The 27,487-nt window shown below is 40.0% G+C and overlaps 1 protein-coding gene across 4 annotated transcripts in view; it reads left to right on the top strand.

Moving 5' to 3' along the window:
• Positions 1 to 13,409: 13,409 nt before the first annotated feature.
• ARMC1 (armadillo repeat containing 1) overlaps positions 13,410 to 27,487 on the top strand; it is a 29,127-nt gene continuing 15,049 nt past the window's right edge. The window contains exons 1-3 of one of the 4 annotated variants that reach the window (XM_042464136.1): positions 13,410 to 13,626; positions 17,702 to 17,898; positions 25,498 to 25,589. In XM_042464136.1, the coding sequence (XP_042320070.1) occupies positions 17,725 to 17,898; positions 25,498 to 25,589 (266 nt within the window). In that variant the 5' untranslated portion in view covers positions 13,410 to 13,626; positions 17,702 to 17,724. Of the gene's footprint in view, positions 13,631 to 17,698; positions 17,899 to 25,497; positions 25,590 to 27,487 lie in introns of all 4 variants that reach the window. The other 3 variants (XM_042464135.1, XM_042464134.1, XM_042464133.1) reach the window with 3 other exon arrangements.

Raw genomic sequence — 27,487 nt, 5'->3', positions numbered from 1 at the left:
GCTGACGGGAGTGTAACCCTGAGTCCCTCCGCTTCCATGAGTGGCGGTTCTTCTGCTTTGGAAGATCCAGTAGGGAGGAAGCTAGCGGTTTTTCACCTTTAACGCTTTGTCCTGCTCAGCCCCCACAACAAACGCCAACTCCCCAGATCCATACCCTGAGCCCAGACAAATCGTTAAAAGGCTGCCAAAACGGGTTATTTCTCCAGTGTGGATGCAGCCTGATCTCCTTCTCACCTCATCGAGGAGGACAAAGTTGAGGGGCAACTTGCCACATAAAGCTAGAAACAACTCTTATAACTGTAAAGTCGTGCTTTCTTAGTCCTTCTCAAAATGGAGGCCCTTGAAATTCGACAGGATCTGAAGATGGAGGACGTGTCCTGGAAAAGGAGGACCTCAGTCTGGCCACCCCTGCCCAAGAGGAGGTTTTAAACATAGGCGGGCAGCCACCTGCGAGGCGTTTTTGATTTGTGAGTTCCGCATGGCAGGGGCTGGCTGGATGGCCTTGGGCTATGATCCAGGGTGAAGACAAGAGACTGCAAAATAGAAGTTGTTGAGAGATAAAAAGGGAGGATATGGCCAATGAAAGCGTGAAAACACTTTTTAATATGCTCATAGTCCAACACTCAACCTCTGTGCCTGGCTGGCTTTCTAAAAATGCAATATTGGGGGGAAATGAACAGAACAAAATCTGACATGTTGAGTAACTGGAGGTCATTTGGGACAGATCAAGCAGGAATGGTTACAGTCCATAAACAAAATCCACGAGCAGCATCTATATACCTTTATTGGGTCAACTCAAAGCATAGAATATGTACTGCAAGCTGATGTACAGAGACTCCTTGAGAAATTCAAGGTAAGAAAGGAGCAGTTAGCTTTACCAGACAAGGACACGATTTGCCTTTCCCTGAGGATGAGCGCGTGTCATTTGCCCAAGATCATCCAGTGAGTTTCGGCTGAGTGGGGGATCGAACCCTGGTCTCCAAAATCAATAGTCCAGTGGCACCAAGCTTGCGTTCTCTCCCATTCAAACAAACCCACTGAATCGGATGGTCATACTTGTGTAAATCCATGATTCAATGAGTCTGGCTGTAATTGGGGCTGCCAATGGGATGCAAGTAGAAATGACCTGGGATGAGGGTTCGCCTGAGCATGTGCAGCAGTTTTCTGTTTGAGAGCTAGAGCCCACCCCATTCCCAAGATGGAAATGGCTGCATCCCACACTGCAGAGATAATCTGGGTTTGACAACCATTTTAACTGCCAGGGCCCAGTGCGATGGAATCCTTAGGATTTGTAGTTTCTTGTGGCACCAGACTAGACTACAATCCTAGAATTCCTAGCAATTGAGTCATGGTAGTTAAAAGTGGTGTCAAACCAGATTATTTCTGCAGTGTGGAGCCAGCACTAAGAGCTCACATAGGCAAAAGGTCTGCTTCCAGAGGCCTAACCCTTGCGAGTAACAGGGTATGCGTTGGCTCTTCGCAGGAGCCAGGAAAAGGATCAAAAAGTGCCTTCACTGATTCTCCCTATCAGTTAGGCAGTGTGTGGTTACAGTCAGCCACAATGCACAAACATTTAATTAGGAAGTTAAGCAACTAGTCTGACAGTTTTTTATATATCTCTGGTGTTACACTGTGTGACTCTGTCTGTTTCAGAAACATGCTCTGTACTTCAGTTGGGCAGTGGTAACCTTGAGAGTTTTATTTCCTAACTTGCTTGTTTCCCTGATCTGTTGCAAACAACAGTGTAGGACTTTCTCCTGCAGTCGGCACCAACTTAGGGTTAAGGTTGTAATCAAAGGCAAGACATGAGAATGAAAGTATGGTACTCTTGACAGGATTTCTCATTAATACTGAGGCATGGAAGCTGTTGCCCCATTTGACTGTTTTATGCTTAGGAAAAACAAACTCTGTTGAGCAACGTCAGTCCTTCTTTAAAAGCTTGAACTTGAAAGGCCCAGAACATCAAATGGCCCTTTTGATGTACAACAAAATGTAAAAGCGGTAACAGTTTTGTTTGGGTTTTTTCTGTGAGCAGGTTATAGGGAGAATACTACTATGCTGTTGTTCTTGTGAAAGTGTTTATAAGAATTGAGTTATATCAAGCTTTAATGCTTGAGAGATTGAGATTATTTGGTCAGTGGACACAGGCATTTTGGAGATGAATATTTAGAAATAGGAAAATAATTCAGTTTTTGTAGTTCCTACAGGTTTAATGTGGTCCGGTGTTCCCTCAGAGTCAGACAGCACTTTGTGTGAGAGACACCATAGTTCAGTGGTAGAGTTCCTGTTTTGTATGCTGAAAGTCCAGGAGGTTACTCCATGGCTCTTTAGGTGAAAGGATCAGCGTGTCTGTGGCAGTCCCTTTGCTGGGTGGCACCAGCGAAATGCTCTGCATATTTTTACAATTAATGTTAGGCCACATTTGATTTAAAATGTATTTTTTTAAGCCTAACCCTAAAGGCACCAGATCCTGTTGAACTGGGAAGCTAAGCAGGGCCAGCCCTGATTAGTGTGTGGGAGGGAAACCACTAAGGAATACCAGTGCTGTAGACTATCTTTCCAGAGAAGGAATGGCAACCACCTCTAGTATCCGTGCCTAAGAAAATCCTCTGAAATTCATGAGGTCATCAAAATCGACAGATGACTTAAAGGCACACACACACCCACACACACCCTTACACTTGTGTGTGCGGTAGAGTTAGAAACTTTAAAATGCATCCATTAAGCTGTCGGAATGGGATTTTTTTATAATTATAGGCATCTAGTTGAAAATAAATTAATAACAGTTCAGAGAAAAGAAGAGTGTCTGTATGTGTCAAACTCATGTTTCAGCAAAGAGGAATGAGATTGCTGAACTGGTAAGTTTAACAAATGCTTCCTAGTTCTAGCTAGATCATTGCTCATTCAGCCACAGCTAAGTGATATCACATGCTAGTAAAAAAATGATCCAGATCCCAAGCATGTCTGCTAAGAAGTTGAACACTGCCCGTTCCCTTTTTTGGCTTATCTGGTGTACATGCTGTTGGAAGGAGCTCCCCAAACACTGTTGGAACAGCTCAACTGAATAATGTTACCAGTAGTTATTATTGGGTTGGTTGGTTTTTTTTTCAAGAAAAAACATGTGGGAGACATTGTCCCTTAAAAAGGTATTGAGAGATTTCAGTGCAGGCAGAGACACTGCCATTGTAGGCCATGTGAGTACTAGAAACAAAGAGCATTAAAAAAAGAGGTATAACGTTTTCCATTCCATTAGCAACATAAAAGTAACTAACTTCTCTTGAGATCCAGCTGTCTCTCTCCTGCCACAAACCTAACTGTTCTTTCTAGGCAAAGAACATTGAATTCTCTGAAAGAGTTTCTGTATATCAGCTGGCAGATGTATTTCATGCTGTGAGTTTACCCAATAAAGGTTGCTGCGCTTGTGGATTTTGGATTTTCTTCTTGTATAACTATAACTTTCTTGTTTGATATGTCCCAAGTGACTTCCATTTTATAAACATGTCCAGTTTGGTTCTGTTTTCTTTTCCCCATAATGCACCTTAGAAATTTCACTAAGTAGCAACTAATCACTACTGTTGGTATGAGCAAATTTTTTCTTGTTATGAAGGAAATTCTGAACTGAAAGCAGTAGATATTTTATTTGTTGGTGAACACCAGACACACACAGAAGCAGAAGATGTTATTTTCATCTAACATGAATTTTTTTCACATCAACATTGATTATTTGTCAGAAGTACTTACGTATAGTAGATGTTTAAAAAATGGAAAGGTTTCAGGATAGTTTTTGGTAGTTTAAACAAATATGGGCAACTAGAATTCAGGGCACGTTAAAAACTCAGTTTCATGAACATCTTACATCCTTTGCATACTATTCATACATTGCAATCATATTTTATAATGTTTAGGTCATCTTTTTTTTAATTTGAGAAGACAGAACGAGAATCACATTCTTTATGTAATTGGTTTAAGGCAGTGGTGGGCATAACACAATCATGATCTGGCTGCCCTCCAGTTTGACAGTGTTGTAGCGATTCCATCATATGCAATTTTCTAAACAGGTTACAGCTTGGAGCTCTCCAGTTGCTGTTGGACTGCAAGCTCCCCTCACCATTGGCTTATGTTGACTAGTGCTGTTAGTACAGTACAATAATGGAAGACCACAAGCTTATGTCAACCTACTGCTAAAATGCAAACACACTGCTTGCATCAAAGAAGGAAAATTAATGCTCCCAAGACATGTGGAATGGCAGGTCTCCGTTTTTAGAAGAGATCTATTTTAAATATTTTAGGGGGAGGAGCTTACTTCAATGAATCACAGTAATGGAATTATTAGCATTATTTCTTTTTTTTCTTTAGAATCATATAGAAAAAACAGGATGTGGCACTTATTAATGGAATTAGAATGTTTAGAATGATTAGAGGAGGAAGAGAGGAAATCCCTACTAATAAAAGAAGAACAGGGGATGCAATCATAAAATTTCCAACAGTTCACCATGTTTTCAACCATCTCCCTGGGAGGTCCAGGAGAAGCAATTTTCTAACTAGGAAGTAAACTGCAAGTTTTAAAAAATTGGATTGGGGGGGGGGGGTTAGACCCTCCGGAGTTCCCTGAGGAGCCAGTGGAGATTCATCACTGGAAATTACCCTCCCTTCTTTACATTGAATAAGTGTCATTTGTATATTTGGCAATGGAAATGCGGGAGTCAGAATTAGAGCTATTGGTTTCTTTGAGAGAGGGTTTTTTAATGCTTTGAGAGTCTCATATGGACATTCTTATTTGCAAATGTTTTTCCCGAGTGACTATGGAACATCGGCATCCCAACAAGCTAAGGTGGTTCACTGACAATTTGTGAAGCTCTGTTGTTCTGACGTGATCGGCTGGTTAAAAAACCTGTTCAGAGTGATGTTAGAACAAGTTGGGTTGACTATGGAATCAGTAAGTGTGTGCTTTATAGGGAAATATTTAAACAGTTGGAAGCATAGTATTGTACTCAAGATAGGCATAGCTTCTCATCCGATGAGCAAAAAGAGGTTCAAACTGGTACTTAGGTACCACTAAAATTCATGGCTTAAATTAGAAGGGGGAATCATGTGGCCTACAGGATGCTTTTACAGTGATAAATAAAATTTTTTAAAGACAAGGTGTTCCCCCAAAATTATTTTTTAAAGCTATACAGTAGGCAGATTTTTATATGAAGCTGTACAGGATCAGATCATGCAATTCTTGGTCTTTATTTCCTATTTCAGTTCCTTTAGTGACAGAAAGTGTTTTATATCGCTTGACATCGGTCAGAACAGACCAGCTCTAAGAACCCCTGGCTTCCCAGCAGCTTGGGGGCAGGGCATTTATACACTGCACACCTCCAAGACAACTTGAATCTGGCCAGCTACCCACAGAGTTGCCTTCTTCAAGATGTTCCAATGCCACAGCATTTATATTTTGCATGCCGCCAGAGTGCCTTAAACCTGGTTTTCTGCACAGCTTTTAGCTGCACCCAAAAGGAGCAGTTCTTTGCTTCTTCTTTTCAGGTTGGCTTGAAGGTAGATTGGGCTGCAGCGTGAGGTTGCCGTGGCTGAATCCACCTTTGGAAGGGGCGACGTTAAAGCCTCCTCTTGAGCGTCTGTTTCCACCCCATTGTTGGACTAGAAGAACAAATAATTTTCTCTGTTTTGCTAATTGCGATTTTTATTTCTGGTATGGGGGGAGAGGTTGCCTGATCCTCATAAATTGGTAAACCAAATTAGCAGAACCAACCAAACTGACAGAGCTAGAGAGGTTCCTTGCAGTTCACATTTGCCTTACAGTTCAAGATCTTGTGACTCATTTTCTAACAAATGTTAAACATTACATTGAAATTCCAAGTGCAAATATTGTCTGAATGAGCAGTACTTTTAATACTCCAAACAAATAAAATATGCCAGACAGGTCAGGACACAATAAACGTTTTGTGTTTTAAAAATAACAAATTGGCTTACAGTGGTGTAAAAATACTAATACTGCATTTTAAAAAGAAATTCCAAAAAGGCTATGGTTTTCCCCTGGAAATAACAGGAAAATATCTTTCTTTTTGTCTTTTTGTTTTAACTGTGGCTTCAAAATATCTGCAAATTTTGCATCCCTGGGATTAGGTTTGGACTGCCCCAGCCAGTGTACTGATGAGATGCTATTAGGATTGCAACTGAGCAACATTTGTAGAGTCACATGATTTCCCTTAGCCTAAACCTAGTTGCAAGATCCAGCAAATAGATCTACTAATCTGTTACTGAAATTGAAAGCCAATATAAAATAATTTGTTTGCTTCCATTGATCTACTGGTAGTTGGAATTAGCCATTGTATTTTAGGCCTGTGGAATGTAAGACATACCTCTGAATAGTAACATGCGTACAAGTTCTAACAAGAGATGATCGGTCTTTGTCTCTATCCAGACTTGGTTGTGGTCTCCACGGCATGTTGAAACTCTGGTCTTGTATCCACTTATGAATGTTAATGTCAGTGTATTTAGCCTAATTGATTGTGCATAAATAACATAATTGTTTTAATAAAACGCGAGCAATAGTGTAAGGCCATGATAAAGTAACCTTTTTAACCTTTTTCAGCTTCTTTGGTCAGTAAACCTTAATGGCCCAAATAGAAGTATTGTAAGGAAAATAGGCACCAACCTCTCTGATACAGTGCCCGAGGGTTCAGTTCCAGGAAGATGATACTATTATTATTGTTGTTGTTATTGTTATTTTGTGTGATTGGATTAATGATTAGTCGGGCTGGGATAGCCAAGCACCTGTACATTAGAAGGCAGTGCAAATATCTCATGTGACTGTTATTATTTTCTTCTAATAGCAAACTTGAGATCCAAGCGGATAGTCAATGGAAAACGAAACAGCCCACCAAATAAGGAAGCAGTTTCTATATCCAGTAAATTCCTCAGATAGGTATAATATTGTAAACATATCTGTGAACAAATTGAGAGAAGCAGCTTCGTGGGTGTATACAGTGGTCCCTCCCTTACGCAGGGAATCCATTCCAGACACACATACACACCTGCGTAAAGGAATTGCACTATGCTCGAGCCCCATTAAAGTCAATGGGGCTCTGCTCATGCTGCACGCGCCCCATTCTTTCTGGTGTGGCAGCACGACTTCCGGCATATGCTGGAAGTGCTGTATGATGCGGGCCGCACTGTGCTTCTGTTAACAGTACACCTCAGTTCCTGGGCGTTACTTTGATACGGAGTGCAAAATAAGATGAAAAGACCAGAAATATGTTCCCACAGCACTAGGGGAAAAAAGAGCATTCAACTTTTATCAGAACTAACAACATGCACTGTTAAATGAAGCAGCTGGGTCAGATGAGTGTAGCCTAAGTAACAGACATGTGTTAGCCTTCTAGAGACACTTGAAGGCTTCCTACAACTGCACAGTAATGACGGTCTCCCCCCATAACCCTCTACTTCTTATGGTCTATTTTGGTGCCACCCTCACAAACTGTTTTTTTAACATGAGCGGGGGGGGGGGGGGGAGATAGCTGTGCGGCAGGCTTATGTGCCCTCTCTTTTAATTCTGTTTTGTTTGTTCACACCATGCTCAGTAAGAGATTCTGGGGCAGCTGCTTTTTTTTATTTGCTGTGGTATACAGGGCTGTGCGAAATTTGGGTAGAGTCAAGTCCTACTCTTTCTTAGCTCAGGCTTTATGTTTGAATTTTCAGAAACATGGCTGCAAAACCCAGCACCAAAACTCTGTATTTCTGCAGCCCCCCTTCACTATCTTCCCAATGCTGATACTAATGGGGGTGGGGTCTTCAGCTAAATAGAGGACAAAGAGTGAAGGGCGGGGTAATAGAGAATATTTTTTAAAGAGGAGCTTTGTTGTAAGAGCCTTTGTTAACCAATGCATGCCTATGAAGTGGTGTGTGAGAAAAGGAAAACGTGAAAAGGGAATAAGGTGCATACAGTTGGCAACTACAGTACATTCTAGAAAGGAGAGAGTTGAGCATAGGTGTAACCCCATTTCCCAATTCTCTCACTATACATTCTCTCCCCAGAATGCCTAAGCAGGACTGCAAACAGATATAGTCTGAGCCTGAACCATGACTCGAGGTACTGGAGATACATTGAAATCATTTTGTTGCAATCCTCTCATGGTTACATTATTATTATTTATTATTATTAACCTTTATTTTAAAGCGCTGTAAATTTACACAGCGCTGTACATACAATCTTTTTTATTGGACGGATCCCTGCCCTCAGGCTTACAATCTAAAAGACACGACACAAAGGGAGTGAGGTGGGGAAGGGGCATCTTCTAGTAGGAAATACATATAAAATACATAGCAATAACAGGAAATGAGCAATAAACAGGGAAGAAAAGAACATCAAATAGCAGTGACAATTATGCAATGCCGAGGAACGCTGCCCTGAACAGAATGGTCTTCAACTCCGTTTGAAGCTGGTTAGGAAGTGGATGGCCTCTTGCTCGCGGGGGAAGAAAACTTTATTATGTTATTTTAAAGGTTGAAAAGATATTCGCCTTCAAAGCAGGTTGGTAAACTGACAGGGTTTGGACAGTAAAGGACTGTCCTTAAAATTGGATTCTGAATCTGTTTATCTTCTTAAATTGTTATAAACTTTTGAAAAAGAAATACATTCATGAGCTACTTTCTTGAGAAATCCTGCCAGTCAAGCTCGGCGTATGAACCTTGGGATAATTAGAAGTAGTATAATTAAACATGGGTCTACAAGCCAACCGAGTGTCATCCACGGAATACACAGAACTTTGTCGTAACTCATTAAAGATAAATGAAGTATCACACTAGTGTTACTCTTATGTACATGCTTCAAGTCTATAATCAGAACGAGGAATTTTGGCCCTCCAGATATTTTGACTTGAAGTTTTTCCATAGCCCTAGTTATTAGGCCAAAGGTAGAAATTAGTGAGTTTGTTGTCTAAAATAGCTGAATAGCCACAGATTCTTCAGTCTGTACTGTCGTCAAAAGAGAGATGGCTACATGCATGCATGAAAGGGCTGTGCAAATTTTAAAATATGTGTGTGTTTGTCAGCTTCCAGGACACCTGGTGTCCCAAGTGTTCTGCATGCATGTGGTTTTAACTTGTTGCAGAATAACTTTTATGGAACACTAGAGCCTCTTATTTCAATGGCTAGGAGTGGTTTGTCTCCATACAGCGAGAAATTTGGCTCCAAACCTGAACATTATTACTTACTGAACAGGGCTTGTTTGTCTGAAACAAAGAGAAAACTTCCATGTCTGGTTTAGGTCTTGATATGTGGAAATAGTAAATAAAACCTTTATGGCTTATTGAATATCCTTCCTGGATATCAAGATTCCATTTATATATTTCTCGCTCATTAAGCTTGTGAAGAATAAGTTGAGCAGCCACTTGAGAACTAGTTATATTTATTTTATTTACAGTAAGTGTATCCCTCCCGCCCTTCAGCCCTAAAGGCTCGAGAGTGGCTTACAATTTATTATTATTTTTCATTACACAAGTTTGTGCTTGTGATGTGGATTGACAAAGTCAGTCTGAACAGTTGTTGCTGCCAAGATATTCCATACACTCAGAGGAGCATTTACTCTACTCTTCTCTACTTATTCTCTTATCTGCATAGAAGTTGGTCTGCCTTATTTCAGCATGGCATATCTTAGGTAAAGATCAGAGAACTACAGCCTTAAGTACTAGAGCTTCCGTGTGATTCAATTCGTGTTTCAAGAAGATTCAAAGAGTTATAGTAATGAAGGGTTTCATACATCCTTCTAAATATTATTCTAGAGGAGAGCTGGAATTGATGCATGAAAAAACTGAAACAGGATGAGTGAAAAGTATCTGTGCACAGAAGTGGTTAGGGCCAGTTGTCCTTTTAAAAGATGGATGGGTTAATCTGAAATATCTCTCTTCGAAATGCAAGCACTGTTTGGGTTTTTTTTTAAGGATACTAAAACTTATCTTTCAGTATTAAATTGGATCTTAATTCTTTTTGAAAACAAGGTCTCTGTGATTTTAGTTAATTCACAGTATTTGCAAACATGGGTGTTACTGATCATCAAAAGGTCTGATTTTTGGCATGCTCTTTCTCTACGCTCCATTCTGATGAAGTTTAAACTAGAACTGTTCCCTTTTAATGCTAGGCAGGCACTTCTGAACGTGATGGTTATTCATGGATTTTACAGTAAAACTCATTCTCGATTTGAAGTGGGAGGAGAAAACTCTTTCAGTGAAGATTATATTAGTCATGAACCGCTTTGTTTCTATTGTACTTATATGACAGTAGCACTAATTTTAACTACTGAATCATGTGGGTTATAACAGTGTGGTGACAGAATAATACTGTAAGATCAAGTCATACATATAAAGTTTAATTTGTATAGAACGAGTCTGAGCACTCAGCAGTATGCTGTATGACCCTTAAAATAGCTTGTCCTTTAGTATGGTAAAAAATATTTCCTTTGGTCCATAGGCCTTAGTATCTACCTGGTACACTGTTTTCTGTCTGCTTCAGGGAAATGCCAGTCAGATTTGGATGTTTGGTTAAAAATGAACAAAAGAGTGGCTGGGTTAAACAAAGGCCTCTTACAAAACGGCCCAGAAAGGATAGTTCTCCTGTGAGGTGACCTTTGGAACAGGGAGAAATAGCAGAATAGGTTCACTTAGCCGGCTTCAAAGACTTAAAAACAAAGAGCATTTGTCAACCCAAAGAGCATGCATCATTGAAATACCATACCTCCAAAGTGACTCGAAGCAGCTTTATTTTGGCCTGTCTGTAACAGGCCACGGTATCCCTTTTTTGGAGCGCATTAACTATCAGTCAGGTCAGCTAAAACCACCAGATCAGCGTTTGAATTTCTGGACCTTTATGGAAGCCTAATGACAATGATGACTTATACTTATATGGCTGTTTGTTGTAGACCCTCGTGTATCCCTCCTTAGAGGTATTTTGCCTTTATCTCACCTCTGTCTGTTCTATTGCAATTTCTTGCAAATTATAATAAAGTATATATAAAAAAATTCTGCTGGAAGTTGACCACAGAGTTGTGCTGGAGAACTAGACGTTCCTAGAGAATACACTTCTCTAGGCGAGTGGTTCCCAAATCTTGGTCCTCTGAGTGTTTTGGACTTCAGCTCCCATAAGGCCCAGCTAGCTTAGGCAACCTTCTGGAATTATGGGAACTGAAATCCAAAACATCTGGAAGACCCAAATCTGGGAACCACTGCTCTAGGCATTTGTAGGTCCTCCAGCATGATTCTATGATCAACTTCTCACAGATGTTGACCATAGAGTTGCACTGGAGGACCTGGACATTCCTAGAGAGGTATTATTTTAGGTAAAAATAGTGGCTTTTTATTTGCGTCCCCCCCCCAAATTCACGGGGGTCCTTCACCCCTAACCCAGCAAATGTTGAGGGACCACTGTAAATACTACTAACCCTTGGGGAGGCTGGGGAGAGAAATGTAGCACCCCTCTCTCCAAATGCATTTGCGTCTCAATGGCATCACCGTTCATGAAGCATTGCTGTCCTTTTCGCACTAGGCAATTGTTATAGACTTATATTCCACTTTAACTGCTGTGGCAACATTTTATGGAATCCTAGGATTTGTAGTTTGATGACGCATTGGAGATCTCTCTGGCTGACATTTCTAAATGCTTCCCCCTAAACTGCAAATCTAAGGATTCCATAGAATGTTGACAGAGCAATTAAATGGGAATAAAGAGCTATAATTGTGTAGCATGAAAGGGCAGGTCAGTTTCAGCAACCCTCATTTGCTTTATTTGCAGCACTGACAATCCAGCCTTGGATGCCTGAGTGCATGAGAGAGTTGCTGGTCCTGCACGTACTATTTCTGTAAGGAAAAGTACTCAGCAAACCATTATCACTTCTAGCATCGCAGCAGCCTGTAAAATGACCTATTATGGCTGCGATCCAATAATATTTGCCTGAGACTAACCCTTCCTCCTTGAACCCCATGCTGTTTATTTCTGAGCATATATGGGCAGTTCTACCCTGTGGCTGTATCTGAACTGCAGAAATAATCATTTGACACCACTTTAATTGCCATGGATGCTGAAACCTGCAGATGGCAAGCCTGCAGATGGTGAGGTCCCACTGAGCACCTAGGTCAGAATCATCCAATTCATTGTATTTATTGGTTTATTTGGAGCATTTATACCCTGCTCTTCAGCCACAAAAGCTCTCAGAGCGGCTGACATATTGTTAATTAGACAGTTCCCTGCCTTCAGGCTTAAGAATGGTAATGGAGAAGGGGAACAAGTCCAGTAGTTCTTCTTTCCCTTTGAGGCCAAGGCAATGGCAGATGGAGTGGAAGGAGGGTCGTCTTATTTCTCTGGTTTAGGCCTGATGGAGCTGGGCCTGCCTTTTTCTTCCTCCTTATCTTGCCTTCTACAACATACTAAACCTTCTGGTATCTAACCTCCTCAGTCTTCCAGTCCTTGCGTCTCATTAGTAACAACAACAACCCAAAAATATTTTTAATTTTTTAAATTTATTTTTTTATCTTTTTACCTGTATTTTTATCCTTTCAATAAGTAATCTGTTTTAATATTCTAACAATTTAATTCTGTTGCAATGCATCGCTTTTCTATGTTTTTTTAAATTATATTGTTTTTTAAATGTTGTGAATATCATAATTATTATATTATTTATATAATTTATTATTAGAAATATTGCTATTATTATTAACAAAATAATAAATAAAAATAATAAAGTAAATAAATTAAATAAATTATTACTATAAATGTTTGTTTATTATTATATTGTTAACAATTATTATATTATTTATATAATACAATATTATTATAAATAATAAAATATATAAAAATAAATAAAATTATTATTGTTGTGAACATTATTTATTTATTTATTATTATATTATTAATTATATTATTATTATTATTATAAACAATAATAAATAAAATAATAAAATAAATAAAATTATTATTGCCATAAACATTATTTATTTATTCTATATTATTAATAATTGTTATATTGCTTATATATATAATATTATTTATTATTACAAATATTATTATAAATAATAACAAAATAAATAAATATGAATAAAATTGTTATTATTACAAACATTATCTATTTATTATTCTATTATTTATATAATAGAATAAATTATTTATTTAATAACGAAATTATATTATAGTTATATAATAATAACATTATAAGAATGGAGGCGTCTCATCCACTGGGTCGCCTTGAGTCGGAACAACAACAAGCATTTATTCTTAGACCTAGGGTTCGTAGTTCCCTTCTCCTCTTCCTCCTCCTGTTCCCACAATGCCTTGCGCGGCAGCGTGGGAAAGCCGGCCAATCAGAGGGCGGCGCAAGAAGGCGGGCGGCGATTGGTAGAAGCGGCGTCCGGCGGCATCCAATGGGGAGCCAGGAGCAGGCCTAGGCGGCGGGGCGCCTGCTTTGCTGCTCGATGTTGTCGCTGAGGGAGCCAGGTCCCAGCCCAGCCGACCTCTGCACCGCGCCGCCTCCTCCTCCTCCTCCTCGGGCTCCTTCCCCGCGAGGCTGGTGGCAGTGACCGGGGGGCCCTTCCGGGGCCGGCCCTCCTCCTCCTCCTCCTTCCTCCTCCCTAAAGCCAGGCGGGTAAGGGGGGACTCTGGACCGGGGAAGAGGGAGGGAAACGGGTGAGTCTGCACTGCAGGAACAGCCCAGTTTGACACCGCTTTAACTTTCCATGGCTAGTTATGGGACTCTGGAGACTGGGGTTTTGGGAGACATTTAGACTGCAGAAATAATCTGGGTTGACACTGTTTTAATAACTGTCTTGGCTCCATGTGATGGATCTTAAGAACTGTGGTTTTGGGAGACATCTAAGATGCATCTGCACTGCAGGAACAATCCCGTTCAAGACTGCTTTAACTCGCTGTGGCTCCATGTTATGAGATCCTGGGGACTGTGGTTTTGTGGGACATTTAGGCTGCATCCACACTGTAGAAACGGTCCAGTTTGACACTGCTTTAACCTGTCATGACTCAGTGCTGCGGGATGTTGGGGGCTGTCGTTTGGTGAGATGTTTAGGATATATGCAGTTTGGCACCACTTTAACTGCCATGGCTCAATGCTGTGGGATCCTGGGAACTGTGGTTTGGTGAGACGTTTAGCCCTCTCTGTCAGAGAACTCTGGTGCTACAATAAACTACAATTCCCAGAATTCCATAGCACCGAGCCAGGGCAACTAAAGCAGTCTCAAGCAGGATTGTTCCTGTAGTATGGATGCAGTCTGGGTTGACACTGCTCAATGCTATGGAATTCTGGGGGTTGTAGTTTTGTGAGACATTTAGTCAAGAAAGAACTGGACAAGATCCTAAAGTGTAAAGACATAACTCTCAACATTAAAGTGAGGATCCAAAGCCATCGTGAAAAATGCCAATAGAAGGAAAAGCAGCTGATTGAAGATGTGGTGCCAGAGAAGAGTGCTGAGGATATCATGGACAGCCAAGAATAAAAACAGGTGGGTTCTAGAACAGACCAAACCAGAACTATCCCTGGAAGCCAGGATGACTAAATTGAGGCTGTGGTACTTTGGCCACATCATGAGGAAGAATGAATCATTAGAAAAGACAATGCTTCTAGGAAAAACGTAAGGTAGTAGAAAGAGGAAGGCCACATGTCAAATGGTTAGACCTGATCAGGGAATGTCTGGGCCTGGGCCTGCTCCTGATCAGAGAAGTTGAGAATAGAGGGTCTTGGAAACATCTCATCCATAGGGTTGCCATGAGTCAAAAGTCAACTTGAAGGCAGTTAACAACAACAACAACAGGACGTTTAGACTTCTCTGTCAGAGAACTCTAGCGCCATGACAAACTACAGTTTGCAGAATTCCATAGCATCAAGTCATGGCAGTTAAAGTGGCGTCAAACTGGATTATTTCTGCAGTGCGGTAAAAGCCAAAGAAGGGGCAAGCTTCTGCTAAGAGAGGAAAGAACCAGAGAGGTGGCCAAGGATGAGGAATAGCCCCCTGACCTCTCCTGTCCTAGTGCTTTAAACCTTTCTCTTTTTCAGCTCTGAGGTTCCAGTGCCTTTCCTTGTAATGACCATGCCACCCTGAGCATCTTTACTCTGAAATAACTCCCACTGGATTCACTGTGTTTACTTATGTAGGATTTCACCTTCAGTCGTTTTAACCCTAAGTCAGTGCTGATTCTTTTGCAGGAGTTGGGATTTGTTCCTTTTTTTGAACTACCATTCCCAGCTTGTTTCACCAAGCACAGTCTTTGTGGCTTGGGGATTCTGGGAATTGTCATCCAAAAGGCAGTATTTCCAAGAACTGTTTTTTATTCTCAGACATTGCCCATTAAAGCTAAACTGTCGGCCCTCCATATTCACGGATTCTGAATCCATGGATTCAACCATCCAAAGCTTGTAAGCCGCTTTGAACATCGTGGAAAAGCGGGATAAAAATAAAATCTATTATTATTATTATTATTATTATTATTATTATAAAATATATTTTTAAAAAATTAATCCAAAAAACAAACAAACAAGCCATTTTATCTAAGGGACACAATTTTTCTACCCCATTTTGTACAATGGGACTTGAGCATCCATGGATGTTGGTATCCATGACAGTCCTGGAACCAAACCTCAATGGGTACCAAGGGCCCATTGTATATCTGTTTGCGCTGCCGAGGCCCAAAATGTATGTAATTATTAATATTGGTGCAATTCAAACAAATAAAATGTTGAAAAGACCAGCAACATAAATGGATTGTGTGCACTTAGAAACAAGTCCCCAAATGCTCAGTTTAATTTATTTCTGGGGATACATGAAGGATGTTGGAGTGTTTAGTTAATAGTTTGCTTGTTTTTTTGGGGTGGGGGAGAAGAAATAGTTGTGCCTGTTTCTAGCTTATAGTTTTTGCATATAATCAGAATACTTCAGAATACTTCATGATCAATTGCTGTTTGTCCAGGTGAACATTGAATAAATATGCATACACCCAGTACATTTCAACTGCATTCCTGTATACATTTACTTGAGAATAATTCCCATTGACATATTGTTCTTTCTGAATAAACATGCCTAGGATGGTGCTGTGGGATCCTTTCAAGCACTGGAGTAAAACCTATGAACAATGATTTAGCTGGGAGTATACTGGTTAAGATGAACTGTGTATAATTTTTAAATTATTTAAATTAAAGTCTTTCTGGAAACATGTTTGGTTTCTTCAGTGCTAACATACAGCAGTTGAGAACCTCTCTCTTTCTCACACTATTATTTTCCAGAACGACTCTTGATTAGATGATGAAACTGTTACCGGCACTAGGATTAATTTATTTTCAGGATATTTATCTTAATATTATTTCCAACAGCAGTGGATGCATTTATGATACTGTTTAGGAACAAGTCAGGTTTCAAAGAATCACAAAGCTGTGTCCAGCTATCCATAGAAATTTTTTGCTTATTTACTGCACAAGAGTCCACCTCCCTGTATCAGACCAGTTACATTGAAAAGTTATACAGTATTATGACATTTAGAAAGCTGACTGAAGACTTGACAGTACTGTATTAAAAATTCAGGGGCAATTCTCTCATTACCTTTTGTACTCCGATATGTGCCCATGCAATGTATATACTGTAAAAGATACGACTTCTTTTTCTTCTTAAGAAGAGACATGTATCTCAATTGAATAATTCTATATGATTTAATTTGTTAAATTTGTGTGATGATTTGGGGTTGATTTGCAAATAACTTTAATATTTATTTTGTTTTCACTGGATGCAGGGTTGAATTCCCATGCTATGCAAGAAGAATCTTCAAATTTGAACAAACATGTTTAAATAGAAATAAAAAGAAATATCTGATAAAGAATACTGCTGCTGTTGCAATAATATAATTATGATCTTTAAATGCTGGAGAAACTTAAAGTTCTAGCCAGTGTCAGAAAATATTGTCTTATAGTTAAGGTTGCCAGCTCAGCCTGTTTTGATAGCTCCAGGACAGTGAGATGTCCAGAAAATTGCCTGGTGTTGGATGAAACTAGTAATCCTTGTAGTAGTAGGTGGTCCAAATGGCTTGCCTGTATAATGTTCTGTGTTAACAAGGTGTGTGGGTGTGTGTTTTGTAAATACAGTGCGTATATTCCTCATTGAATAACTGTTTGCAGAATTGTAAAGTTGGTAGAAATATGGAACATGATCACAATGAATTTTCTTATGTTCTTGGATTGTTCTTCATTTTTGACAAATCCAAAAGGGTCCTCTGAAAATATTAAAGTGAATATGCTTGTACTAAGAATTTAAAAATGCATGAAACCTGTAGAGTTTTTGTAAACTGCACCTGTAAACGTGTTACTGTGATGAGTTCACTTTATAAAATGATTACAGTTGGTCCTCTGTATCCATGGAGTCACCTGGAAAATACATTTTTGTTAAAATCTAAAAAACAAATTTTGATTTTGCCATTTTATTTAAGGGACAACAATTTACTACATCATTGTATATAACGGGACTGGATTTTGGTGTCCATAGGGGGTCCGGGAACCTAAGCCAGTGGATACCAAGGACCCATTGTATTAAACAGAACTGGTTGTTCTGAAAGATCAATCTTATATTTGCCTGCACTTAGATACCATAAAACTGCATAAGTAAATCTAATATTGTTTAGCTTCATTAACATCTTGATATTACTAATGCCATCTTTCTTACAGCAGAGTCTTATGCATGAGAAGGAAAAATGAACAGCACAATGAACGAGGAACCTGATGCGTTGTCTGTAGTTAACCAGCTGCGGGATCTGGCAGCTGATCCTTTAAATAGAAGAGCGATTGTCCAAGATCAAGGATGTCTACCAGGCCTTATTTTATTTTTGGACCACCCCAACCCTCCAGTTGTCCATTCAGCACTACTAGTAAGTATAATTGATTTCCTTACCTTACAGAATGTTGTGTGGGTTTTCATTGTTACTGATTTACAGTTCATCTATGTAAGCAACATTTCATACTTTAATTTCTAATATTAAATGGTCATTTGCTAGCTTTTAAAACTTTGCCATGCCTTAATGTACCAATTTCAATAAAAAATCAAAACAAAATATCTCAAGTGGAAAGCTCATTTGAAAGAAATGGGGCACAATTTCTTTTTCAAAGTAGGTCACCTGAATGAGAGTTTCAGATGCAGTCATATGCCTTCTCATAGAACCTTTCAATTGGTCACTAGGGACAGAGAAACAGGTGAGAAAGTGACTAGAACAATGATGAATAAAAATACACAGTGAGCATGGTTAAATACAACTTAGAGTTCGTCCTTGTGTCTATTAGTTTTTTAATGTTACCATTGCATCTTGGTGCGTGCCTTCCAGGAGAGCTGTTCCATGAAGGACCTGTTGCAACTGGATTCTTGAAAAGTTTTTTGGAAGTCAATGGTTATGAAGTCGCTTGACATTCTGTAGACAGAATTACTATGATCTGTACTGGACCTCAATTTTGGCTCATGGTTTTTTGCTCATAGTTTTGAGGATGCTGTCATATTTGCTTATGGAAAGCCTTTCACCTTATTTTCCTAAAGTCATAGATGGAATTAATGTAGCTATTCTTCAGTTGGTTTGTGTGTGTACCAGAGGTTTTGAAAATATACTTGTTGGGACTACAGCTCTCAGAAACTCCCTAGAGTACATAGACACTAGAGTATTCAGGAAGTTGTGGTCCCAAAAACTAAGTTTTCCAAGAGCTGGTATGGATTTTTGCCCAGTCTGACTGGTTAAATCTGTCCAGCTGAAAAAGTAATATTTTTTCAAGGCTGAGGTGTTCAATTATTCCTTTTTTATCTATGGTGTGTAAATATGGTGGCTCAGGCCACAGCATGTCTAGATGTAACTGGCTGTCTATACCCTTCTCAGTTAGAGTTTTGGCCACCTTTTGGGTGAGGAATTGCCTTGCTGGCCCTACTGGATGACATATGCTGGAAAATGGTCATGGAAGCTTTTAGGAATGGGCCTGAGGGCCCTATGTTTAGTTGGTTCCTCTCATGAAGTGGGAATCAGAAGGTAGTGCAAGGACCACTGGACTTTCACATTCTTTGGAATTCTTCAAGGTTTGTTATTTTATTAATTAGCTATATTTATATCCCACCTGTTCTCTAATGAGTTTGAGGTGGTGTACCTGGTTTCCTCATCCACACGTATATCATCACAAGCCATGAGAGGTATGTCAGTCTGACAGATATCACCCAATGAATCTGATAGCTTAGTAAGGACTAGAACCTGGATCTTCCTTACTGACAAAGGCAGACCACTGATGGCTTACTGACATCCACTTGATATTGTATTGGGAATTGTACTTTAAAAAATCCAGAAATTTCTGCTGCAAACTTCTGCAGCCAGGTTGTTGATTTGGAACGTACTATATGCAATTAGTTTGAGTGGTGGGGCTTGCTAGTGTGATAGTGTTATTCTGACTTATAAAACATCAAGTTTGGTGCTTTAAGGACTGCCTCCTTCTATACAGTCAGCTCTCCATATCCACAGATTCTTTATCCATTGATTCTACCATCCACGGCTTGAAAAATATATGTTGTTCTTGTTGTTGGGTGCCTTCACATCATTTCTGACTAATGGGGAGTAATGGAAAGTGAACCTATCACTGTGCTTTCTTGATAAGATTTGTTCAAAGAAGGTCTACCATTGCCTTCCCCTGTGGCTGAGAGAATTGCCCAAGATTACCTAGTGGGTTTCCATGGCTGAGCGGGGATTTGAATCTTGTTCTCCAGAGTTGTAGTCCACCCCTCAAACCACTACACCACACTGGTTCCATTACAATTCAGAAAATATATAAATTCCAAAAAGCAATCCTTGATTTTGCCATTTTATGTAAAGGAAACCATTTTACTACACCATTGTATTTAATGGGACTTGAGCATCCATGGATTTTGTTATCCAGGGGGGTCCTGTAACCAAACCCCAGTGGATACTAAGGGTCCACTATATGCTCTTTCCCATACGTATTGGTCAATGCCTAAATCCCTGCTCAAAATTCCTGGCCAATTGGTCAGCTATCAAGGGCAGTAGTGGTTCTCACTCTGTGATACAGACTTCCAAGTAGAAACCATCATGCCCTGACATTGTATTGTTTCAGGTGCCTGATTAAAAACATGGCTGGCTTTTGGCTGAATGTTTTCAGCTGCATAGCAATACCAAGTATATTTCTATACCACTTATCAGTGCTCTTAAGCACTCCCTAAGTGGTTTACAAAGTGTAAGCTAATTATCCCCAACAAGCTGGGTACTCATTTTAGCGACCTACGGAGCCCCAGCTGATAGTGAATTCACAGTCTTGTGGTTTATGCGTGAGTGGCTGCAGTACAGGCATTTAACCACTGTGCCATCAGGGCTCTAAGCTACATATGTTCCCCTACAAGGTTTTCTTATACAGGTTGTCATGCCATTCTTATCTGCATGCTGATTGGTTTGTACACTATTGATCTTGTTTTTAAAGTATTCATTTTGAGAGTTAGGTCTATTAGGATATAAGCAACACACAAATATATAAATAAATGCAATATATGCTTGTGTTTGACACATTGTGAGAAACCATGGGTTTCATCTGAAATAGTCAACTTTTAAAAATATATTTTTAACATTTTTATTGCAAGTTATTACAAGTTTTGAATGATATTAGAGTTTAACAATGTATGTTGAATATTATGGTAGCTTGGGAATGGTGATACATTCCCCCCTTATTATCAGAGAGACAGATCACATGTAAGGACAATACTAGGAGAAGTATCCTTTCCCTGCCTATGTCTGAACTATAAAAATAATGTACAGGTTTACCTAGTTTATAGCAAGCTTATACCTGGCCCAGAGGGACCTTGAAACGGTTGTACATGCTCTGGTAACTTCAAGATTGGATTTCTGCAATGTACTCTACATGGGGCAACCCTTATACCAAACTCGGAAGCTACAATTGGTGCAGAATATGGCAGCCCGGCTGGTCACTGGTGCTCCCAGGACCAGCCATATAACACCGATTTTAAAAGATCTTCACTGGCTGCCCATTCGCTTCCGAGCTCAATATAAGGCGTTGGTAATTACCTATAAAGCCCTAAATGGCTTGGGTCCGGGATACCTGAAGGACCGCCTCTCCCCATACATTCCGTCCCGCACCCTCAGAACATCTGGGCAGCAACTCCTGAAGGTGCCGGGGGCTAGGCTTTCCTCCGTTACCAAGCGGACGTTTTCCATCGCCGCCCCGGCCCTCTGGAATACGCTGCCCGCTGAGCTCCGCTCGACTACCTCCCTGGCCCAATTCAAGAAGGATTTAAAGACCTTCTTATTTCATCAAGCATTCCCCCCATGAACATCATTTAGGGCCTCCCTCCTCTTTCCGTGGCCATGAGGAAGGGCTAATTGGGGTTTTATCTTTTTATCTTTTTATTGTTTTTATTGTTTCTTTGATGTATTGTTTATGCTTGATTTGCTTGATTTATGTATGTATATCTTAATTGTGTGTAAACCGCCCTGATCTATGGAAGGCTGCGGTATATAAATAAAACTTTTATTATTATTATTATTATTATTATACAACTTGGTCAGTGAAAAGTCATTTCACATAAATTTGGGTTTTAAATAATAATTTGCTTTTTAAGATTTAGGTCCTTGCTGTTCTGACTCATAAAATAAAATACAGTGTGCCTGCGTCATATGCGGGTGTATTATATGCTGCTTTCGGCATACGCTGAAAGCAGCAACGGAAGAAGCAGTGCCACAAGCTGGAAGGAGCAATGGTACGCGTGCCCATGGCGCACGTGCTCTGCCGCAAGCATGAGCTCCATTACTTCTAATGGGGCTCAAGCATACGCAGAATTTCTTTTACATGGGGGGGGGGGTCCGGAACGGATCCCCCATGTAAAAGAAGGGACCACTGTATGTAGCAGGCCCTACGGGAGCTAGATTGGAAATCCATTTTCAACGTCTGGGCTTCTGATTGGTGGAACAACAGCCTAAACCCTGGATATTTTTCCAGACAGAAACCAATGTAAGACCAATTACATTAATCATATTATTGTATAAGTATGTTTCATGAAGAATAGTGAGAAGATTAGAAGCAAATATTTTAAAAAATTATTTAGTAGTTCAGAATTTCTAGTAGCTGGCACTATTTCCTAATATATTTGGAGCTTTGAAGTGCCAGTTACTGTTTTGATGGGATTCCAAAAATATTGATAGCAGATTATTACAATTCAGAAATGAAAAAGAATGTAAATTTGTAAAGTAACCCACCACGTGAGTTTATGTGAATTATATAATGTTTTTGCATCTTCAAATAGTATATTTCAGATATTGCAAACAGGTAATTTTGTACAGGATATGCTTGCTGGTCAATCCTATACATAAATGTTCTTGAGAAAGCTTATCCCAGCATCGGTGGAGATAGGATTGTAGTACATATAAGTTGTTTGGTATTCCCTAGTGCAGTGCACACCATTGTTATCTGTGGGGTGAATTATTAACTACTGTTAATGATCGTTCACTTTCAGTTGCCCTAGTAGATGTCTGCATATTTCTTTGGGTGCTTAAATGTTCGTCATGTTACACATCAGCTTCACTTGTTCTTGTGAGAACATGCCTCTCGCATTCAGCTGCCAAACATATTATTTTGTGTGAATGAAAAAATAATCGAGGGGTTCCCAAGTGAATTTTGTGTGTGCTACATAGCTCATATGTTAAGTCAGATCATCCCAAACATTAACTACAAATTTGGCGAACATCCATCCAGCTGTTTATGTTTGATACAGTAATAAAAAGACAAGTCCAAAGGTACATATTTAAATTTTATTTATATAGTTATGTCATAAAGTGGGCGAACACATACACACACATATATAATTTTTAAATTCAGTTTATTAAACTCTTTCAAACGATGTACCAGCTAGACTCCTGGGACTCCAACAGTGACTTTCATGTATGCCATCTAGCCTACATATTAAATAAGGCCATCACAATAAAATTTATGAAAATCCAGCTAGTCACTTTTGTGTGATACAGTAACAGACAAGCATCTAATTTTATTTGTTTAGCTTATTAATGATTTATGTTAAGAATACTGATTGAAAAAATAACACTGCAGATATTTTGGGTCTACAATGCTATATCAATGCAGTTAGGAAATGAGTAAACATTACTAAGTAGGCAGCTGACTGAACACTGGTGCAAGGTCCTTTGGTATCTGGCTGTTCTTTAAATGCTATATTTACTGCTCAGGTAAAATGTAATGCTAAATAGAATGGTAGAAGACCCAAATTGCTAGTGTGCAGCAAATGCAGTGAAAGTATTCAGACTTTTCACTTTTTAAAAATCATGCAAAAATACCAATCTTTTGGAAAACCTAATTAATACACTCAGAAACACACATTTCATAAAATAGAAATATTGCTTTAGCAGCAAAAATACAAATTGAATACTTAGGGCAGTCTTTATTGACTTTTATCCTATATAAACAAGTCAGTTCTGGAAATGATCTGTTTACTATAATATATAAATCACTTAAAAGTCTGTGAGTAGAATTCCAATAAAATTTGCAGTGCAATCCATGTTTAATCAGAACTTAGTCCCATTACGTTTTCTGACAGGTGGGTATGTATTAGATCACATAGTTCAGCTTTAGACTTTGGGTGCTCAAATTTTTGGCTCTTAAAGGCCCGGTACAGACGGGCATGTTGCGGCGATATTAGGGTTCGATAGGGCTGGGCGTCCAGATGTGCCCAGCCCTAGTGATGTCACAGGTTTGCACGCCCATCCACACAGCTGGTGCCACAGCTGCGCAGCTGTGGCGCCGCATACAGATGCCTGTTGGCAGAAGCAGCATCATAGGGCTGCATTGCAACACTTATAATGGCGCAAAAAAGAAGCTGCCTAGAGCAGCTCCTTTTTGAGTGCGCATTTGTAAAGCCACATGTGGATGCTGCTGCATAGCTGCACAGCAAAGAGGGACAGCGTTTCGCCACCCATGTGTACCGGGCCAAAATCTTACATTTTTGACAGGGAGTAACAAATATTTCTTTTTCAAGGATAAATGGCTAATTTTAAATATCTATTATAGCACTTTGGGAGTTGAAGTTCTTTCTGAACATGCACACACACACTACACACATACATACCCATCCACCCATATGTGTGCGCACATACACACACAGGGAAGGCAATGGCAAAAAATCCCCTCTGAACAAATCTTATTTTATTCATTTATTTATTTATGGTATCTTACCAAATCTTACCAAGAAAGCCACATGAGAGGTTTGCCTCAAGGTCGCCATATGTTGGAAACAACTTGGAGGCAAACAACAACAAACAACTGACCTTTTTTGGGGGCTCAAAATGAAGCCTGCTTCAAGCATTGTGAGACCAAAAAGACCACAATCCTAAACACATTTACCCAAGATTAAGTCCTATGAACCTGAAAGGGGCTTCCTCCCAAGGAGACACGCAGTGGGACCGAGCCCCAAAAGGAGGGCTGTATTCCCCCCAACTCTTCTGCAAAGCTGCAAGTGCTCCTTGAGGGCATTCATCTTTGCCCCTTTTCCTTTCCTTTCAAAATTGCTTTGAGGAGGGGGTGGATGGGGGGGTCATGGAGGTGGTGGACTGGGTGGCCCTTGCAAGGACTACCCCCAATCAGACCTGCTTGTGGGGGGCTGAGGGGTGGGCGACCCAAAGGGATACAGGGGGTCCAGCCCTAGAGCTCTGGCTCCCTCCCCCACTTCCCCCCAAAGAAAGACCAGCTACCCTCTGCCAGAGTGGCCCAAGGGAGCCCAGGGGCGTTCTGCATGTCCTCAGGGGCTCCTTCCTTCCTTCTTTCCTCTTCCTACCTCCTCCTCCATGCTTCGCTACTGCCGTTGCAAACCTCTAAACAAATTGTGTCAAGAAACCCCCATGATAAGTTTGCCTTAAGGTTGCCATATGTTTGAAATGACTTGAAGGCACACAACAGCAAAGACTACAGTTCCCAGACCCCCAGTTGTGAGGGGGTCCTTATGCCAGCTCCTTATGGCCCTGTTCCCCCTGGGCAAACTGGGCTGAGAAAAGGAACTGGGCTGCATGTGCGCACTCGTGCCCCATCCTCTGCCCTTTCTACTGGTGGCTGCCGTGCCCATGTAAACTGGGCCACATGCCACTTCTGGCATGCGTGCCATAGGTTTGCCAACACGGTTCTAGGTCTACAAGATGCTTGGACTTTGCTGTGTTAACTTCAGTTTATATTTTATACATTTGCTGACAGAGCAATATGAAAACGCCATCCCTTTGTAATTTTTGTCTCATTATAGAGAGAGTCAACACTGTTTCTTGTAGTTTTACTGGCAAATATATGCCAGATGTCTTTGGAAAGTTAAGCTTCCCATTTTTTCATTTATTTTCTAAGTTTCACAGATGTTACAGTCTACTTTTGAGAGATGAGCAAGAAAAAAAAAAGAATAATGGAAATGAGTGTAGATTACTGTAACCCACCCTTTCTTACAGGCTCTTCGCTATTTAGCAGAATGTCGTGCCAATAGAGAGAAAATGAAGAGTGAGCTGGGTATGATGCTAAGCTTACAGACAGTTGTACAAAAGTAAGTACACATGCCTTGTGTAGTAATGTCACATAATTAATGTTATCATGCATTAATGTTGTTTTAATATACCTTTAAATTAGTCATTGTTTTGAAAATAAAGTGCCCAAGGGGCAAGAGGAGATGAAAAAGAATACCACAACTGAAATAGTTTGATAATGGTAAATCCAGCCATTGGTGCATGCTAGATTGAATGAATAGAATTTGTTAAGTCAGCATGTATGTAAGTCTCATTCATTCAGTAAGAGTATTCTAGCTGGGCCTAAAACTAGATTTAGCTTCCTGATTCTAGTGGCTCACTGGTAATGAAGTAAGTGGCTAGCTGTAATTCTGAAATCTTTAGAATAATGTTTTTGTTTGTTTGTTTGTTTGTTTGTTTTTGTTTTGGTGACTTTTCAGTTCTCCTGGCAGTTAAAGATTTTGTTCTGTTACACAAATGCACTTTAAAGCTGCAGAGACAGCAAAAGAAGACTTGGATGCAACATGTTGTAACTTTGCAGATGGCACCAGGAATATCCTAACAATATAACTATACATGTATACCTCAGTTAATGAAATGGATGTGTTTCTTGGCATCACTTCTTTAACAGAGGCAGAAATAACATGAGAAAGAGGAGAGTATGTTCCTCCACCAAGGGAAAAAAAAAAAGGACAGCCCAGACTTCAACATGATTCAGCAAACTGTGGCCAGTTACATACCGGCAGTTGGGACGTCCAGAGGACCGTCCCTTTTTAAAAAGGGGCGTCTCTTCTAGACCGCCCTGAGTCTAGTACGGACTGTGTCCGTACAAATGGCGCCGGCCCTTCTCATGGCCGGCGCCATAGTTGACGTATCGGACGCTGAGCGTCTGAATCGCGTGGCCCTAATGATGTCAGAAGGCGCCTTTGGCGCTCGTGACGTCATCAGTGCGCCGCGGAAGAAGCTCCGAATGGACTTCTTTTTTGCTCCGCACGGGAGCCGCGCGGTTTGGCTGCTACAGCTCCCGCGCGGTGCAAATGGCGCCGGCGGGGGACCACCGCAAAGCGGCGGTTTGTATCCCGCCTGAGTTTCTCTGGTCCTCTTTCCATCCTCCCACTGTCAGTGCTGCTAAAAATGTTCCATCTAAAGAGAGGATGAGGAGGAAATTAAAAACCCTTTCTATATAAAGCATTTTCACTCACAGAATCTATGTTAACAGAGGTATACTTTCATGTCATTTGTTTTGAAATAACTCCTGCTGCATTCAGTAGGGTTTTAGTCCTGCGTAAATGTGTATAAGATTTCAGTTTAAATGTTTCCAAGTAAGTAGTTGTATTGGTGCTGTGATATTGTGCAAAAATACAGGTGGGTTAGTTTATAGTTTGCAGATAAGTATTCCCATTTTGTGTTCATTGGAAAGTGATTCATGTTGCAAATCAAAGCGTGTTATCATACATAACATTAAACAGCATCATGATGGCTATTTTTGCATGTAACAAGAAAAATACTGCCAGGGGACTGAGATATCAGTAGCTCTTGATACTGAGCGATGAATTAATGAAAGTTAAATTCCAATTACTTAACTAGAGGCAGCTTTTTTACAAGAATGTCTTGCCTTTGCCAGTGTCATGTTGAACTAAATCCAGCACTCCTTTTTCCAATTTATTACTTGCCTAAGATGATCAGCTCAATTAATATGTATTTAATTGCATGGGAGTCCCTTGCAGGTAGGATAAGACACACAGACTTCAGTAAAACTAACCATCTCCATCAATTTTAATTTCACACAGTGTTAATTGCTTGTAGCTCCCATTAATAATTAAACTTTGAGAATTAGACAAGTTTTAAATAGATGCTATTTTTTTTTAAGTTACTACAAGTCTGTGTGTGGTGCAGGAGATAGAGATAGGTCATATAAGAAAACAATTTGAATCTGGAA

Source organism: Sceloporus undulatus, chromosome 4 (genome assembly GCF_019175285.1).
Source record: "Sceloporus undulatus isolate JIND9_A2432 ecotype Alabama chromosome 4, SceUnd_v1.1, whole genome shotgun sequence".
NCBI lineage: Eukaryota > Metazoa > Chordata > Lepidosauria > Squamata > Phrynosomatidae > Sceloporus > Sceloporus undulatus.
The sequence above is the reverse complement of the archived record's forward strand: the minus strand, read 5'-3'. Positions and strand labels throughout refer to the sequence as shown.